Source organism: Alternaria ethzedia, assembly GCF_023757985.1.
Source record: "Alternaria ethzedia strain BMP 0044 chromosome Unknown scaffold_4, whole genome shotgun sequence".
Taxonomy (NCBI): domain Eukaryota; kingdom Fungi; phylum Ascomycota; class Dothideomycetes; order Pleosporales; family Pleosporaceae; genus Alternaria; species Alternaria ethzedia.
In genome coordinates, this window is record NW_026056197.1 from 954,292 (window position 1) to 970,105 (window position 15,814).

The 15,814-nt window shown below is 53.1% G+C and overlaps 5 protein-coding genes across 5 annotated transcripts; 1 reads left to right on the forward strand and 4 right to left on the reverse strand.

Annotated features, from left to right (window-relative positions):
• Positions 1–115: 115 nt before the first annotated feature.
• J4E87_002451 (uncharacterized protein) lies at positions 116–1,205 on the reverse strand (the record flags this gene model as incomplete). Its single annotated transcript, XM_049374088.1, has 2 exons — positions 116–866; positions 916–1,205. 2 exons carry the CDS (start codon positions 1,203–1,205, stop codon positions 116–118), a joined length of 1,041 nt encoding a protein of 346 aa, XP_049236228.1.
• Positions 1,206–3,359: 2,154 nt separating this feature from the next.
• J4E87_002452 (uncharacterized protein) lies at positions 3,360–4,221 on the forward strand (the record flags this gene model as incomplete). The annotated part of the gene is made up of 2 exons (XM_049374089.1): positions 3,360–3,541; positions 3,591–4,221. The coding sequence occupies 2 exons, from the start codon at positions 3,360–3,362 to the stop codon at positions 4,219–4,221; spliced, it is 813 nt and encodes a 270-aa protein (XP_049236229.1).
• A 2,311-nt stretch (positions 4,222–6,532) lies between these two features.
• J4E87_002453 (uncharacterized protein) lies at positions 6,533–10,858 on the reverse strand (the record flags this gene model as incomplete). Its single annotated transcript, XM_049374090.1, has 5 exons — positions 6,533–6,609; positions 7,158–8,951; positions 9,094–9,154; positions 9,233–10,549; positions 10,661–10,858. 5 exons carry the CDS (start codon positions 10,856–10,858, stop codon positions 6,533–6,535), a joined length of 3,447 nt encoding a protein of 1,148 aa, XP_049236230.1.
• A 545-nt stretch (positions 10,859–11,403) lies between these two features.
• On the reverse strand, positions 11,404–12,924 carry J4E87_002454 (uncharacterized protein; the record flags this gene model as incomplete). Its single annotated transcript, XM_049374091.1, has 2 exons — positions 11,404–12,219; positions 12,283–12,924. 2 exons carry the CDS (start codon positions 12,922–12,924, stop codon positions 11,404–11,406), a joined length of 1,458 nt encoding a protein of 485 aa, XP_049236231.1.
• A 1,320-nt stretch (positions 12,925–14,244) lies between these two features.
• Positions 14,245–15,267, reverse strand: J4E87_002455 (uncharacterized protein; the record flags this gene model as incomplete). The annotated part of the gene is made up of 1 exon (XM_049374092.1): positions 14,245–15,267. One exon carries the CDS (start codon positions 15,265–15,267, stop codon positions 14,245–14,247), a length of 1,023 nt encoding a protein of 340 aa, XP_049236232.1.
• Positions 15,268–15,814: the final 547 nt, after the last annotated feature.

Consider the following 15,814-nt stretch of genomic DNA (forward strand, 5'->3'; position numbering starts at 1 on the left):
AGGATGCACAGGCGGGATGCATATAGATTAATATCATGCACACTTATATTGGGCCAAACATGTAGATGAGGTGCGTACAATGAAAACACGCGTGACCATATCACACCAGCTCAATCTACTTGACAAATTCTATCTGAAGCTCGTCTCGTCTGCTGAAAAGGGAACGGATATTGTGCGCGAATCTGGCCTTCGAACCGTTTCCACGATTCTGCGCAGACCACATATGCTCGACAGCCGCCACAGACACGTACACTTTCTTGACACCGTGGATCTTTCCAATATGAATAAGGGCGCCTAGGTATGTGTAGGGGAACAGTGCGTCACTGCGCTGCCATTCCTGGTCAAACCACACCGTATTGATAACTCGCTTTTGAGCAGCCGCTCTATTGCCGAACCAATCTTTCATCGTCATCTCGTCCTGAAAGGAGAATTCGTTCAACTCGTACGGAATGAATCGAGTCTCATGATAGATTTGTCGACAGACGGCTTGGAATAGCGCCATGCGATCGTTGGTCGCGGTGATCACTCGTTCGTGTTCAAATCGCTGCTGCTGCGGCTGATGCCGCATAGTAGGAGACACAAGATATGGACGAGATTTGTACGGCTGAGTACGATAGTAGGCCTGCCAGTCAATTGGAAAGACGCAGTTGTGGAACTGCCGCGCTTGTACCTGGGATATCGCTTCGCGTCTATGAGGCGGATCCACACCGAAACGAGCTGGACCGGGAAGATCCACAGAGATGTTCGTGTCGTAGTCGTCAGTGAGGATGTGTACGTGTTGGTGACCAAGAGCATATTCGAAGATGACGCAACGGACTTCTGCTGGGAGAGATAGCAGAGGAGACTGCAAGCTATTACGTTCCACGCTGCGATCTCATTAGCTAAAGAGGAGCTCTTCGTGAATTAAATACATACATCTCACTGCGTGGATCATCCTTCGAGAGTTGTGCGTTGAGCTGACTGCCCCGATAGAGGGCGGGTTTATGGCCGTCTCGAAGATCATCTGACCCAGCCATAGCGTCCCTGATCATGGTATCCGCTGAAGAGGTGGACTCGCCATACTCTAGTCGCTGCCTCTTTCGCGCACGCGCGGCTTCTTCGAGTTTTTGGCTTTTGGCGCTGACCGCGGCGGTATCTAGATCATGGAAAACTTGCACCTGGAGTCGGTCTTCGGGTTTCGCAAGGCGAACAGAGCGGCGGACCATGATGATGTTGGGAACTTGTATCGTTGACGTGTTGAGTGTGGGAAAGAGCGAGTAAAAGCTTGAGCAGGCCTTCAGCTCAAGGCAGGCGCAGTGGACCAGTGTGGGTCACCTGGGCAACGGCTGACTTAACCCCTCGCACGTGCTTTAGGCTTCACTGATGTAGCACCTGGGCAGTCATCGAGCATAAGGTAATGAGACTCAGCAGTAGGGAACCGTTAGATGGTGTAGTATGTACCTACGAGTTCGGCTGCATCCGACTACACCCTTGGAAGATCGGGCACATTAGTATATGTCACCTGTACCCTACGCAATCGCTAATGACTGAAGGCGGAGAATCTTCTTAATACTAAAACTTTAACAATATAATGTGCTATTACGACTGTATTGGACAATGGCTTCACTGCAAATAGCTACCCAGATACGAGCGGAGAAAGCACGCCAGAGTGTAAAGGCCTAGCGTGTCGTTAGCGTGCCTTCCACACACTCACATCTATGGGTCGCTTCCTACTCGTCTAAACCCGTAGCACTCTCAGCGTCCGGCGTACCCTCTTTGCAGAGCTTCTACCTAGGTGCATCCCTCTCCCCGTTTTCCGACACAACCATGCCCCTTATGAGTTCACATCCGCCCGTTATGCGCCTCTGTAAAGAAGGCGACACAGTCGATAGCCGTGTACGGCTGTGTCTCACTAAACATGGTCTCCTCGACACGAGCAGATTAGCTGTCTGCCTTACGTGAGCTACGAACGATGCACCCACGGTGACACAAGCTAACTCACGGAAGTGCTGAGAGAAACAGGAGCGCGTCGCCACTTCTTCGTTTGCCGGCAGAACTGCGAAATGCGGTCTTCACCATGGTTCTGCAGAAGCCATGTCTGCAAATACGCGATTTTGTTGTTCACACCCTGACTGCGGATGTCATCTTGAGAACGGAGATCTGCCACGGGCAACTGAACAAGGCGCTTGTATCAGATGACGAAGCTGGATCGTACCGGGCACTATCGCTTGTCTGCAGACAGATGTACGACGAGACCTGCTTGTTACCATACGCCCTGAACTCCTTCGGCTTCACGTCAATGAACGCCCTGAGAATCTGGACATCAAGCCGTCTCCCCATACAGTTACGGCAAATCAAGGTGCTAAAGACTCCAATTTCTTTTGAACGAGCATACTTCGAGCAGTCATCCTGCAGATTCACAGACCTATTCCCACACCTTGAAGTGCTTTACGTCGACCTATGGAACGCCCGGTTTTCTTGCGAAATGAATGGTTGGTCGGCCGACCAGATTGAGCAGGATATTCAGGAGAGGACTAAAGTACTGTTGCAAAGGGAGAGGAGTGGCCTGAAGATTGTCGTTACGGAGTACACACATGTCGGTGTTGCTGGGACAAATATCCTCCGGGGGGTCTGAAAGAATTGGATACGGCGATGACTGCCAAAAGGGGGTTACAAATGAGATGTGGTGACAGCACAACATATTTGTCGTTACTGTATTTTATGGACATGGCCGGATTCTGCCCAGGTGCAGAGGTGGGAGACAGCAAGTTCTCTGACGTCATCTTGATACAGAAATGGCTAGACTACATCTGAAGATGCCTCCATCGAAGTCTTTTCAACCGCTCAATTATGGTTCTCCAATCCCAAGCCCTATATGACATCCCGCTTAGGTACCCAAGAGCTTTATTGCAGAGAGTTTCACGGAACGATGGATGAACTGTCTCTCATTGACCTTAGCGCGGAGAGTCGTGGTGTCCGTTACATTCACAGGTCGCAGATGAGGATACCGACACTACATGTGCGCATGATGAGTCGCATCATCTCCTAATACAAGAGCAGGCAGTTGTATCACCAGCAATCACCGTGCCAGATACCTTCGAGACGCGGTGAGGTTTCTAGATAAGCGTTAGTCGCTGGCGCCGGCAACCCGTCGTTCCTCTCACCATCACTTTTCATATTGGTCGACGTACGGGCTTCACCAGTCTCAAAGCGGATAATTCATCTAGATCAATCTTCGCACATGTCCCATCTTTCATCGTTCATTTCATCGCCCAATATGCGCACGTCTCCGATCTTGCAGTTATCAAGCTCTCTTGAGTTTGTTCTCCTTCAATCACACGCTCTCTTCACAAGCAACAAGACCATATTGAGCCTCAAGTATGGGATCACCCGAACTGCCCGCTCGCTCTGCGGCGCCGAAAGATCACACAATCTCCTCGAAGCGTACAAAGGTCGTCAAGAAGAAAGCTCCCACAGTCCGCAAGCCCAAACAACCTGGTCGGAGGTACATGAACGGGTTGATGAAAGCCGAGATTCCTGCTCGCTCAGAATTGATGAAGATGTAGATGCGACTCCACGATCTACCTCCTATGAGAGCTAACGCACAACAGCGCCAAAGCCAACTCCATCCAGTCTCCGCTTCTCAGTCTTCCGGCAGAAATCCGCAACAAAATCTGGCAGTATGCTGTTGGCTATCATCAAGTCGACATCCACGATTACTCCTGCGTTCGAAGATGGGATATCAGGCTCACGCATGTTACGCACCCTCTGACCAAAGGCCCGAATACTCCGTCCAGCTTCGTCCAACCCACTTTTGCGGTCCCAAAAGTATGCCGCCAGATGTACGTTGAGTCATCGGCAATGGTCTACAGCTTGAACAATTTCGGATTCGATAATCTGGACACATGCGACCGATGGATCCTGGGCCGCCCACTCGGCCAGCGACGTCTCATCGTTTCAGTGGACATGCCATTCGGGTACTACAGCCTCTACAAGGACGGTTTCCGCAAGTTGCTCCGGCAGACGTTCCCAGGCATTGCGAGAGTCAACCTACACACTAAGATGGCTGAGATGAGCCAACGTATCGTTACTAGCACTTGGTTCCACGCAGTACCTACCAGGGAGCCTCTCAACGACACTAAGCAGAGGTTCGTTGACCAAGTCAAGAAGAAGGAGGGTGATGAAATTGAGGTCGACTGGTACAGTGGGTCCGCCAACTCTTTGGTGTACCTGCACTATTGAGAACGTTCGGTATGTTGTGGCGATTTCTTATGCAGCGAGTCGTTGTTCAAGAGTTTGTTGGGGATGTTGGGGAACGAGGTCTTTGCTGGGAGCCGATACACGACACTTTGCGGTGAGTGACCTTGTATAGACTGCCTACGAGATGTACACTGACTATGTAGACCTGCATTTAGTGTACACGACCTTTCACGATCAATGTCCGGCAGAACTTGCGTATTGACCCCACCGGTTTGGCATTCTGAGACGCATAATTCATCTGGCCATTGTGCGCTCAGGTTCCTGGAGCCAAACACCCATTCGGAAGATGACGATTATCGAGATACGACCAACTGGGTAAGTATCTTCTTCCATTTATCAGCATTTGTTGCAGCTTTTTCTCCAGCGTTTGTACCAGCGTTTGTTTCATTTGGGCGTTCACCCAATCTAATACGATCCGATCTTGTGTTTTTTTGTTGAGGGCGCCAATCTTCGCGCAGAGTAAGTCTCTGGCTATAGATCGGGAGAAAGGTTATCGGGTGGCGAGAAAGAGGGTAGAACATGATGTCAGGGCTTTGAGGGGGGTGGAGTGGCTACAAGGAATTAGAGTCTTGAACATGAAGGTGCTTGCGCTGTCGCACATGATTCACCGAACCTCGACCGGCAGTGAGATCTGGAGCTCCCGATGACTACGAACGATATGCACCTAACAAGATTCTGGACTTATCTCTCGTCACGCCGAGGAATTGCATCAAAAGACATGGATGCGAACAACTTTCGCCATCATATATCAAGAAAACAAGATCGAATTGGACCTGCCTCAACGGAACAGACAAGCCTTACATTGAATGTGATAAGAAAGACCAGAAGTGGTCAGGTATACTCGAAAACAAAAGGAAAACAGCAAGAGGTCATGCACATGCCGTTGCAACCCAATCGCACGTTCCCCGTGCGAACCTTCGACTCGAGAGAAGCACCATGCAACACATTGCCTCAGTGCCGACCAACACCCCATCTGGCCCATCCAGCTACTCCACGTTCTCCGTCTAACAACACTCCGCCGCACACTCGCAGCAATCAGCGCAGCACTCGCAACCCTCTTCGCACACGAAACAACAGCACAGTGTCGCCAGACTAGTCTTCCGTTAGCCAAAGTTCAACCCTCGAGTATACCCTGCCCACTTACCAAGCCGCCAAGCATCCTCTGTCCTTCTTCTGCTTTGGTTGTGGTGGTGCCTGTTGGTATTGTCCTTGCGGAGGACCGTAGTACATCTGCTGTTGTGGTGGTGGAGCGCCGTATTGTTGGGGTTGGCCGTAGCCGCCGCCTGGGGGACCGTAGCTGTGATGGAGTTAGCACTTGGTCGCTCTTCGACTACGTAGATGTCTTTTGCGATCGCAGGAGGTATTGGGTGTACGCGCGGCTTTGCGCGATAACGCCAGTCCTTGTAGACGGTCGTGGGAAGCGTACCTTTGTTGTGGGTACTGAGGCTGAGGCCCGCCTTGGTAGTAGCCCTGGTTCGACATGTTGATTTAAAACGGCCTTTGAGATGTTCGTAAGGATGGGAAGTGCGGATCAGAAGTCGCGCTCGTGATTAATTCAATACGTGCTCGCAAATTGCTCGTTCGTTCGTCGATGATGGAGGTAAGACAAAGGCAGCCGGTAATGGTGAATCAGGCAAGCAGCAGTCGCGCAACCGAGTCTCGTATCCCCAAACCAAGCTTTCGCCGAGAAGCCGTCCGAATCTTAATTTCTCGCTTGTGAAAAACCCGCGTCACTGTCCAGGGTCGTTGCGCAACGGTCAAAGTAAAGTCAGGAGTAAAGTGAGTATATGGCTGGAGGAAATACAGTGGACCCTTCTTACAGTCTGGGGAGGGGATGCGCCGCCTTTAATCTGCAGCGCGCTCGTTCGCGCCCTCTTTCTCGCGCGGACAGGGCAACGCATCACTCGGCCGGTCTATTGGGCTAGTTAGCCTGAGCCACATTCGCTGCCCGGCTGTGCGCCGGGCTATTGGCGCAAATAAGCCGGGGGCGCGAGACATGCTGTGGGCTTTCGTCATCGCCACAGATGCTTGTCATGCTTTTCGACAGTGCCAGCGCGATATCGGGGGATTTCAAGGCGTGGCTGAGTTATGGCCGAAGCTGCGATGATGATGTAGTTGGCCGAGGTCTATCCACATACTTTACGGTGGGTGCAAGGTCTGGCATCACTCGATGAGCAGAGCCACAGACGCGTGCGCGGTTTTGCGTGGATACGACATCGAATCGGCCTGCTAGCTAGCCAGCCACACATGCACCGCAGGGATGGTCGTGCCACCTGATGTGTCAGGCTAAGCTTTACTTGGCAAAGGCTTGGTCTCGCATCTGCCTCGCGCCAAGGGTGAACGACAGCTCGAGAACAGGGGTGATTCGTCCTGCACATGTAACGTGTGCAATGTCTGTTATCGCAATGCCTTGTTAGAAGTATTCCAAGGTTAGTTGACGTGCAAAAGTTCACGTATTATCGAGACTGCATCTCCCCGCCAATCCTCTGAGCAACTCAGCCATCACGCCACGCATGTCAGCCGCAGTCTAGACCACACAATTGCCGGACCGATAGTACCACGTCCACATCTGAACTAGAGGTTCACTCAATTTGAAAAGATGGCTACAGAGGGCAAGATGCTAGCAATGAGGGCAAAACGAAGCTGGTAATTCGGAGTGTTACGTGCACGCAAATGCTATGTGGCTTGATGAAGAATGCTATCGAGCCTTGCGAACCCACTCCGCCAAACAACAAACAGGTACGGTAGAACTTATGTACATATACAGTAGCAGGGTAATTAAGTGGATGCCCCATAGGTAAGCAAAGGGGTACGAAAGAACAAACAACCACCATGAGCGAGATTAGAAGCCGAACGGGTTTTGGGGTGCTGGTCAACGATTAGAGAGGTCTTGCATAGGTATTTTGTCGAACACTTACTGGCATTGGCAAGGTTCGCCCTCCCCGTCGGCTGGGGCGTTAGCTTCTTTGCGGGCTGTACACCAAACTTGATGGTCGGTGGTGGGCCAGTCTTCTGGGGCACCAAAGGCTGCGCCTGGGGCATTGGCGGCATGGGAGGGACAGGCGGCGGGCTTTGGTTCGACATGTAGCCAGTCGGCTGTGGCGCAAGGGCCGGGGGTAGAAAGCGGTTGACGCCAGTCGCCTGGGGGTTAAGCGGCGATGGTTGGAACGAATTGTACCCTGTAGGCTGAGCCTGTAGTGGTTGGAAAGGTGCCCGTGGTGGGTCGGCAAAAGGGCTACCATTCCCGAAGCCTTGTGTGAAGTGTGGCTGCTGCTGCTGGAAACCTGTCTGCATGGGCTGCTGGAAGCCAGTTGGCTGCTGTTGTTGGTATTGAGCGAAGCCAGTCTGCATTGGCTGCTGCTGGGGTGGAGACATGGGGTTGTAGCCTGTAGGTTGAGGCATCATGCCGTTCTGCTGGAATCCGAAACCGCCATTTTGCTGTGGGAAGCCTGTCATTTGCTGTTGCATTGGTGGCATACCCTGCATGCCTTGGCCTTGTCCAGAGTTTTGACCCATGAGGTTGGGGTTGTAACCTGTGAGCTGAGGTTGTAGGGGTGGTGGGGGACCGAAGGCACTTTGTTGTGGGTTCATAGGGGCAGAGGAAGAACGCTGCGGTGGTGGAGCAATGAGACCTCCTGGACCCTGCTGCTGGGGAGCTTGTGGGCGCATGCGCGGTGGAGCCATGTTGTGAGGTTGGGTAAGGGCCTTGATAGCTGCAACCTGCTCGAAAAGGGTAGGAGTAGCGCCTGTTGGCTGCGGTTGCTGAGCGGGTGCTGGAGGCTGTTGAGCAGGTGCTTGTGCTGGCTGAGGTGCTGGAGCAGGAGGCGTTGGCTGCGCGATCTCGTCAGGCTTGAGTGCAGGCATGTCTAGAAGAGACAAATCGTTCATGGATCCAGTCAGCTGGGGTGGTTTTGCGGCAGGGGCTTGTGCAGCAGGTGGAGATGCTGGCTTGTCAGATGTTGACTTGGATGGCTTGACATCCCACGCATTGTCGTCAAACCCATTCGCTGTCTTGTCAGATGTCGCTGCTGACGTCCCGTCTGCGGGCTTCTTAACGGTGTCATCGGACTTCGGTTCAAACGCCTTTGGATCAACGACATCGTTCGTCTCAACTGGTGGTGCAGGACGTCCCTTTCGGGTGTTGTTCCTCAGTGCACCTCCTGGACCTGAGAACAGCCCACCAGAAGCTCCCTCTCCTCCCTCTTCAGCAAAGCTAACACTTCGCTTATCTCTTCCGAACTGCGCGTCCAAGTGCTTGGTCACACGGAGAATGTCACCTTCCTTGAGACCCAACGTACGTAGCAGCCCAGGAGTGATGTCTGGGATATTTTCTTCCGTCATTTCATCCTTGGTAAATGCCCTGGCGTATCGTTCGCAGATCTGTGGGTTGACACCACACTTGAGGAAGAAGTCGAACCAGTCGTATTCCGGCTTCTTCTCGACGGAAATACCGGTTGGACCTGAGTCCTTCCCGCGAGGCTGTTGCATGCTCCTCCTCTTCAAATCCGATAGGGGTTTGTCGTCATCTAGAGACTCGCCTGTGACGCGTTCGACGTACTCGAGGTCTTCTACTGACATCTTTGTGACAGGTACAGCGATCTTGACGCCATTGACTTTGTGTAGGTGGATCTTGCCATCCTTGATAAGAATGAACTCTGCCTCGACCTTGAACGATCCGGATCGGTCGGTCCAAGTGCGTACCTTGGCGGAATCTAAGAAATTTGGTCAGCATCCTTGTACACAATGCGTGTTCTGTTGTCCCACTAGGTAGATGTTCAGCGCCCACGAACGGCGCAGAACCCTTTTCAGTAGACAGATCAAGAAACTCAAGTAGTGAAATTGCTGTATACTGACTTGGTTTGGAGCCGGACTTTGAACTCGAGTCCTTTGCGGAGCTTTCGCGCTTGCTTGATCTCTGTGAAGTACGACGATGGTCAACGTTTGTTTGCATAAGACTAGAGTTACGCGAAGGCAAGTGCAGGCCAGGGCCTACCTGATCGTTCCTTGCCTCACTTTCTGGCTTCTTCCGTCTCGCAGCCTGACGAGCAAGCTCTTCCTCCTCCCGCCTATTCTGTTCGACGACGGACCGGCCAGCGTTGGTTCCCGATCGAGCGATGGCAGCTGCGGGAGCGTGTATGGGGACGGTTTCTGTGACCTCAACGTAATTAGCTGGTACCACACCCTCTTTGCCATTCTTCAGCCGCCTGACTTTCCACCACTCGTCACTTGCGGAATCGTCGAGGACTAAGATCTCGTCGCCGAGACCAACGGTAACTTCGTCATCACCCTGTGCCATGAAGTCAAAAAGCATAACTCCCTTCTTCTGCACATTAGAGTTTCCGGAGCCAGCAGCGAGTACTTCGCGGAGTCCTGCGCTCTTGGCCGCTCCTGCAAGCTCACCAAGCGCGAGCATGATCTCCGATGCAGTGTCTTTAGCACCACAGTGGAAGTCGACACTCTTGCTTGGCTGCTTAAGCTCCATGAAGATGTGTTTGCCTTCTTGCGAGTAGTATTCCATCTTGTCCGCGCTCCATTCCTGTTGCGGCCCGTCGCGCGACTTCTCGGGTGCAATCATGATCATTCCTTTCGGGATGTTGACACCCAGGGTGATTGGCATTTTCTTATTCTTGCCCGGCTGTGTAATGTACTCGTAGATGTTGTACAGATGGTATCCCGACCCCGACATGGGCGTCGCGGGCTGCTCGTCCCTGCTCGGAGGATCATATTGGTCGAACGTGACGCTTCGGGGCGGTGGCGATCTGACTGGGGGCGATGGGGATCGCGCGTGTGCGTATTGGGTAGGCGGCGGTGAGTAGACCTCGGACTCGGGTCGCTGGGGAAGACGGGGTGCTGGCACTTCTTCGTCCGACTCTTCCGGGGTAAATTGCACGCGTCGTTGCTGTCGCGGAGGCGCGCTTACGTTGGGCGGAGGAGAAATAGTCGATCGCGGTGCTGCCTCTTGCGACTTCTTCTGTATGATGCCAGCCAGAGCCGCAGCGGGACTCGGTTGTGGAGGAGTGTCTGGAGTAGGCGGCTGATCGTCATCGAAAGAGTCGGTCGCTGGTGGCATGGGCGGGCGACTAGGCAGCGCGGGAGACGGCGCAGCTGGTGCTCCTCCTGCTGCTCCCTCTTCAGTGAGCTCGATGTAGTTCGCGGGCGCAAAGCCATAGTCGTCTGCGACTCCCACCAGTGTCCAGTCCGGGTCGGTGGTATCGTAAACGTCTAGGACGGCGTCCTCTTTGAACGAGAGCTCCTCGTCCGTCTGGCGGTCGTAATCGAAGAGGGCTTTGGCTTGTGCGACTGGGGCGGCCTATACGTATCATCAGTCTCTATGCTGCAGCATTCCACACAATGCCTGGTGAAGCGTTGGGCATGGTTTGCGACGCGGATTGGGCTGTCATCGGGGTGAGGCGCAGCATACCTCTTCAATGTAATTGTTCGGGATCAAGCCCTCGGGCTCTTCCTCGTCGCCATCGCGCCCCTTCTTCTTTGCTTTCCACCAGGCGTCGATGGTCGACTTCTCCAGCACCATCAAGATGTCGCCTTCGTTCAGGGCGATCTCATTGTCGCTCTGGGGCTCGTAGTCGTAGATGGCGCGATATATGCCGAGGAACACCATTGTGGCGGCTACACGTGCGGCGCAGTCTCAAAAAGCGTGTATGGCGTGGTGAAGTAGATTACTGAATGTGTGTACGGCCGGCGTCGATGCGCATAAGCTCGGCGGAGGGCCACGGGGGTGCTGTTGCCCGGTCGAGGGGCCAGCTGGACAGGGGGAAGCTGCGTGACGCTACCAGGTCGGCGCCAGCAGCTGGAGAAGCAGAAAACAGCGAGATTATAATAGAACGGGTTGCTTAGGGCGGTGGGCCGGGACTGCGGGATCGCTCGTGCTGTAGCAGCGGAAGTGGTGAGGCAGCTGCGAGTTGGGTCGACGATGCAAGTGAGGACTCAGCACGAGCCAACTGTCCCATACGGTCGTCCCCACCGACGACGTCAACCCGCTTTCATCCCATGTTCCTGCGACTTGTCAAGCATGCCGGCGGACGACTACCTGCATGACAAGTTCAAAAGACTACATGAACTCAACCAGAACCAAGCATTACGGTGTATTGGTAGAGTAGATATTTCTTAGCGTCTGCCTTAGCTCAACCACATTCCGCCCTTCACTCAGTACGTAAACCGGAAACCTTCTGTTCCCTCTAGGAGACGCTTCCCCCTAGTCTGCCGCTTGTTCGCCATGTAGAAAAACACCGAGAACACTCCCACCAATCCAATGATCAACATGTGACTTCCTATGCTGACCCAGATGGCCGTCATATACCTGGGACTTTCTGGTGCTCTCACAATGAAGCTTCCAGCGATACCGCCAGCGCCATTGAAAGCTGTGACCATTGCGGCAGTAAAAACCCTCTTCCACTGGCCGACAATGTTGTTCGCCTGATAAGTCGCCATGGCCGCCCAATTCGCCACGTACGCTCCGGTAGCAAGGTAGGTGCCTATATACCTCACGGTGACCTGGTCCGAGAACCCTAGCATACAGAAACCTACAATCAAAGACACGCAATTAAAGACTATAATAGGCCCTCTCAACTGGAACTTGTCGCCGACGATCGAGGACAGGATAGCGGGAATAACAGCGTAGTAGTAAGGTGGTGCGGATAGCAAAATCGCTTTGTTTGAAGAGAAGCCCATGCCGGTTTGCAAAATGATAGGTAGGAAGTAAGACAGTGATGTCGAGACGAGGTTCTGCAGGAAGTAAAGGGTGCAGAAACCGTACACCTTCATATCCTTGGCGTGAACGAAGACTTTAGACCATGCGAAGTCGTCGGGTTTGACATCGCCCCTATCGTTGTCGATTCGAGAAGACGCCAGTGCACTTTCGTGAGGCGTGAGGAAGTAGAAGGAGTTTTGGGCATGTTCAGGGAAGTCGACCATCCACCAATATGTCAGAATACCGAAGAACGCAGTAATGCTTCCCTGTACCTAAAACTCGGTGTACGAAGTCAATACCCGTCTCACACCAATTCGCACTCGCATATCACTTACAACAAACATCCACTGCCAACCCTTGAGATATTTGCCGTCGAGCTGATTGAGTCCAAAATTAACGATGCCACCGGTTGCCAAGACAATGACTTCGCCACTCTGCATCAGAGCAAAGCGAAGCTGTTGCTCTTTCCGTGTATACCATGTTGAGATGAGGTACGTCAAGCCGGGATAAATTCCCGACATAGCTATTCCCAGCAGAATGCGTAGCGCGATCATCTGTCGCCATGTCTGCACGAAAGCTGTGCACAGCGTAATGATGCCGAAACAGAAGGTGATGAAGGCAAACCAGATTCGCGGTCCGAAGGTGCGCACAGCGATTGTCGATGGTAGCTGGAAGGCAATGCTCGCGATCGTGAAGATGAATATGGAAACAGAGTATCGGTTGCCGACATTTAGTTCCAGATCGCTGAGCATAGAGGTGACGGATGCGCTAGAGATGACGCCGCTGTCAAGTAGATTGAGCGAACACAAGATGCCAGCAATGCTGCAAAGTCGAAGGTCGACCTTTAGGCGGATGCTGTTGCGCCACTCTTCTTCAATCCTCTCTCTTTCTCCATCGTCAATCTCATCGTGCTGTTGGTCGTGCAATTCTCGGATGGACTCGTCCGTTGACTGTTGGCTGGTTGCACTCTTCTTCATGTTCTCGCGATTGGGAGGGATGAGGGGTAGCAGGAGCCTGCGACGAAAAGCTCATCATGTAAATCGCCTATGGAAGTAGCCAGAACGTGCTTATCGTAGCACAATCCAAATTGGTGTACATATCCGGCTGCAGAAGCTCCGCACTTTCCCAGGTGCAGATCTCCAGGGCTCCGTTGCTTACCGAGGCGCGGTTCCGCACGATAATTCCGCAGCAGATTACTTAGCAATGACCAAGCCGCTGATGTGGAGATCTGCATGCGGCTATCATAGACTTACTTGTCGCACATGTCGTCAGGCATGTTAAAGCGCCGTCCGAGTCTGGCGAGAGGCTGACGTTGCGAATAGATGGACTTGACATGCAGAAAAGCAGGCATCATCGGGGTGGCCAGGATTTGTGTCGCAATTCCAAGGCTTGCTGCATGCACACTGTTATGTTCTTAGTAAGTAAGTTGTTTCCCAGATATTGTATACTTTCAGTCAGCCATCTTCCTGAATGTCACACAAGTTGTAGACACCGCTAGTGGCGTAGCTCTAGTGAGCAAGACAGAGCCCTAGTCTTGGGTAAGCCGGTATATGCTGTCCAAATGCCGTAAACAAGAAGACGCCTACAGTCTCTGAGCGAACATCGGACTTTGCCATGCGACTGTGATACACATCACACACCTCCCGAGAACACAACTCGATCCTGACAGGTCGGTTTCACGCACAATGTGATATACCACAAAGTCATACATGGAATTGGTGAAGTGGGCTGTCACGTACAACTTGAACTTCAAGGATGCGACATCAGTTTGCATGCGCAAAATCCAATCTGGGGGAATGGGATGATATTGATTTTCTCCGATGAAGGAAGACCCTTTCTAGTATAGCCACTGGCTCTCCTGGCCAATGGTTTGGGTATCTTCGCCAAGCTAGATAGCGAGTGTGGGTATTGATCGTAACAGACAAGACAAGAAGAAGAAAAAAAGATAATGAAAAGATACAAAGGATAGTCCACAATTCAGCAGACGAGAAATAGGAAGTAACAACAGAACTCCCAACATCCGAGTGAGTGCCGTATGCTCCGACCGCCCTGCCTTATGTGTGACCCGAATCCGACCCAGTCCATTGATAAGACAATTTGTGTGTGAAAGTGTCATTAATCTGACAACAGGGGTAAAATGCATAAACCAACCGGGTGTCCCAAAAGCACTCGCTTCGTAAGTCGTGAAATGAAGGGGAGCTCCTTGGAGGAACTCTCAAGAAGATCAGGTGTCGAAATTAAAAGGGTATAGAAATCAGATCGACGGGAGTGGGCAGAGGCCCGGGCGGGAGGAGAGCTTAGCCTTCATCCTCACCATCGTCTTCGTCCTCGTCTTCATCCTCTTCGCTCGTGCTGTGACGCTGCACGGCACCTGCCTTGTTCTTCTTGATGGTAGGTGTTCCCTTGAGTTGTGTAGATGATGCCTTGCGCTTGGGGCCAGAGCTGGCAGGCTTGGGAGGCATGGACGCGTTTTCCTTGTTGCCGTCTTCACCCTCGCCTTTTCCGGCTGCGTTGTCCATCGCAGCCACCTCTTCTGCGGTCAAGAAGCGACCACCAGGACCACGGGGACGGCGCATGGCGTGATTGTGCCTAGACTCGTGTAGGTATGGCTTTCGACCCTTGGATGTCAGCCTCAGTGCATCCTCGAGTTTCTGTCGCGCGAGACGCCTTTTCAAGATGCGATGGAATTGTTTCGCGTTGACATAGAGTGGCGCCTCTTCTGGTTGTGCACCTCCAGCGACAAGCTCAGGCGATTGTTGGTGCTGCGATTGCTGGGGCATCGGAGGGACGGAGGGTCTGGGGCCGCCATGGTTCATGACAGGCTGTGGCTGCTGCATCGCAGGACTACTGATTTGAGTGCTCATTCGCCTTTGTTGCATCTGAGTCGGGGTCATCTGAACTTGAGATGGGAGCGCGTTGTTCATCGCATTGGAAACGTTTGTCGGCGATCGTGGAGCGCGTCCATCCCCCTTCATCTGGGATACTGACATGCGTGGAGATGCGCGTGGGTCTTGTGCTAGCTGACCTGAGATGGCGGTTTGATCGTAGTATCCGGCTGGTCCTGCTGCTGCTGCCGTAGCTAACGCAGCAGCCTGTTGATGTTGTTGCTGTTGAGAGGGCATGTATGGATTTTGCATACCAGCCATGTAGGCCTGATGCTGAGGGAAGCCCATCTGCGGGTGGTGCTGGGGATGTGGTTGGCCGTTATGCGCGAAGTTTCCATTCGATGGAAGGATTGGGGACGACTGCTGCTGTCCGAACTGCATTTGCTGCGGGTTGGGCGCGGGCGCATGCCCGTGGAATTGTGCGTAGTCGGTCATGGCTGTCTACAATGCGTAGATTGTGGGCCTATTTGCGTGAAGACGAGGTAGCGAGAGGCTCGCAGTTGAGGCGCGTAATACAGGCAGGCGGTCACGTCGCGGCAGGGCCGATACTTGATGCGCTGTCAATGGCCAGGCGTGCTTGAGGCGAATTCGCTAGAGCGCACGGCTTTAGCTTCCAGGTTTGAGGCGCAGCAGCGGTGATTGGACGTCGAGGGGCAGTGCGCGTTTACAAATGATGGAGCGATTTGTCGAGGATGAAGCTGCACTCTAGAGGCCCGCGCCGTAGTAGTGGGGAAGAGCCGTTGCAGGTATTCACCAGTCACGAGAGGAAGATGAGAGTCGCCTACAATGATTGTCAGCCAAATCAAGAGAGCATTGGACGCTGTGCTGGCGGGGTGGGCGATTGGAAGGGATGATGCGCTGGCATATGCATGCGCGGTGAGCTAGTGCGCTTACCTTGTTTCGTCAGTTGGCGGGCGTCAAGGTCGTATTGCCGGTCTGAATGCTCTTCGGGTTTGAAGTCTAGGGCGACCAGCGAGCGGAC